The sequence below is a fragment of the Mesitornis unicolor genome, unplaced genomic scaffold (assembly GCF_000695765.1).
Source record: "Mesitornis unicolor isolate BGI_N332 unplaced genomic scaffold, ASM69576v1 scaffold21928, whole genome shotgun sequence".
Taxonomy (NCBI): domain Eukaryota; kingdom Metazoa; phylum Chordata; class Aves; order Mesitornithiformes; family Mesitornithidae; genus Mesitornis; species Mesitornis unicolor.
The window spans coordinates 1-1,724 of NW_010204126.1; the positions used below are offsets into that span (position 1 = coordinate 1).

The following is a 1,724-nucleotide window of genomic DNA, read 5'->3' on the forward strand; positions in this document are numbered from 1 at the left end:
GGGAACATCTCGGCTTTGTGGAAGGGGGGCGGCATGTAGACGGGAGGGGAGGGCGCCAGGCTGTAGCCCTGGGACGTCACCGGGATGGGCAGGCCGGCGGGCACCAGGGACTGGTTCATGTCGTACATCACCCCCTCCGCCTCGTTGCCGAAGGGCAGCAGCAGCCGTTTGCCTTTCTGACGCCGGTTGCAGAACCAGACCCGCACCACCTGCGAGGGAGGGGAGAGCGGGAAGGGTGAGGGGGGACACCCAGGCGCTGTGTGGGTCACAAGGAGACCTTGCTGCTTGCTGGTGGCGTCTGCACAACGCCCCAACCCACCAACACAGCCTCCTTCCTGGGGCTGGGCTCACACAGGGCGATGGTGGCTACCAGCCCCGACCACTCTCCCACCGCTTCCAGTAATGAACTGGTCTGATGCTGTGCTCAGGAGATGCAGCTGCTTGGGCACCCAACCCTGCAACCCCTCCCTCCCAACCTACATCTTTGTCCAGGTTGAGGTCCTCGGCGATCTGGGAGATCTCCTGCGGGCTGGGCTTCACGCACTTGCGGAAGAAGCTCTCCAGCGTCCCCTTCACGTTGGTCTCGATGCTGGTCCTGCGTTTTCTCTTCCGAGCTTGGGCCAACACTTGCTCCGCATTGCACATCTGGAATCGATAGAGACCACACAGTTGGTCACAGGGGTCACAGGGGTGGTCACGTCGCCACCAGGCTCTGGACACGGGCACAGCCAGCTGCAGAGGTTTGGGGATAGGCTTTGTCCCCATGACTGTCCACTGATGTCACCCCACTGTGACCAAGGCCATCCCCAGTGTCCTAGCACTGCCTGCAGCTGGTGCTGACCCATCTTCATCCCACCAAGGAGCAGCAAGCTGGACCAAAACTGTTGCAGCGAGATGCTGCTACAGCACAAGACGCCTGCTGCTCCCCTCCTCTCTCCCCAAAAAGCACATGTGAAAGGGAGAAGGTGCAGCTCAAGGGCTTGTGGGTGCGCAGTGCCCCTGACTCCCACTTCCCCCAGCCCCGTACCTCTTGCATGTTGTCCGTGTTCTCCGCCTCGTTGAGCCAGCGCTGCAGCAGCGGCTTCAGCTTGCACATGTTCTTGAAGCTGAGCTGGAGCGCTTCGAAGCGGCAGATGGTTGTCTGGCTGAACATCTTCCCTGCGCAGGCAGGCAGGGCGTCACGTCACGTCACGTCACATCACGCCACGCAGTGCTCCTGCCCCTGCACCAGGGGATCTCCCCCCTACAGCATCCCCCCGGATGCTCCCCTCCAGCATCCTCTGCCCCTGGTCATTGGGGGACCAGGACAGGTTCTCCCTGCTGCTTCAGTGGGGATTGAAAGCACTGAAACGCTCAAAAAACCCGTTGACACGCTCTAGTGTGACCAGCCGTAGCCATTTGAATCCCAATCAAACCCTTCCAGCTTGAGCTGTTGAGTGCTCAACAGGAATGGGCAGCCCTGGGGCTGGTGCTCAGCAGCTCCTTCGCAGGTCGTTAAGGAGCAGAGATTTCAATCGCTGCGGTGCTCCATCCCCCTCCCAGGCCCCTTCATCCCCCTCCCAGGCCTCCCCCCGGCCCCCACCATGGCTGTCGGGGGGTGGGAACCAGGACCCTTCACAGGGCCCTTACCATAGAGGGTGCCCAGCGCCAGCCCCACGTCAGCCTGTGTGAAGCCCAGCATGATGCGCTTGTGCTTGAGGTCCTTGGCAAACTGCTCCAGCTCT

At 61.8% G+C, this 1,724-nt stretch overlaps 1 protein-coding gene across 1 annotated transcript; it reads right to left on the reverse strand.

Annotated features, from left to right (window-relative positions):
* Window positions 1-6: 6 nt before the first annotated feature.
* LOC104545748 (POU domain, class 3, transcription factor 3-like) lies at window positions 7-1,717 on the reverse strand (the record flags this gene model as incomplete). Its single annotated transcript, XM_010190958.1, has 4 exons — window positions 1,630-1,717; window positions 1,028-1,158; window positions 481-645; window positions 7-209 (listed from the first exon to the last, which is right to left on the reverse strand). Coding segments are annotated over exons 1-4 (551 nt in total), but the record flags the coding sequence as incomplete, so codon positions are not given.
* Between the last annotated feature and the right edge of the window lie 7 nt (window positions 1,718-1,724).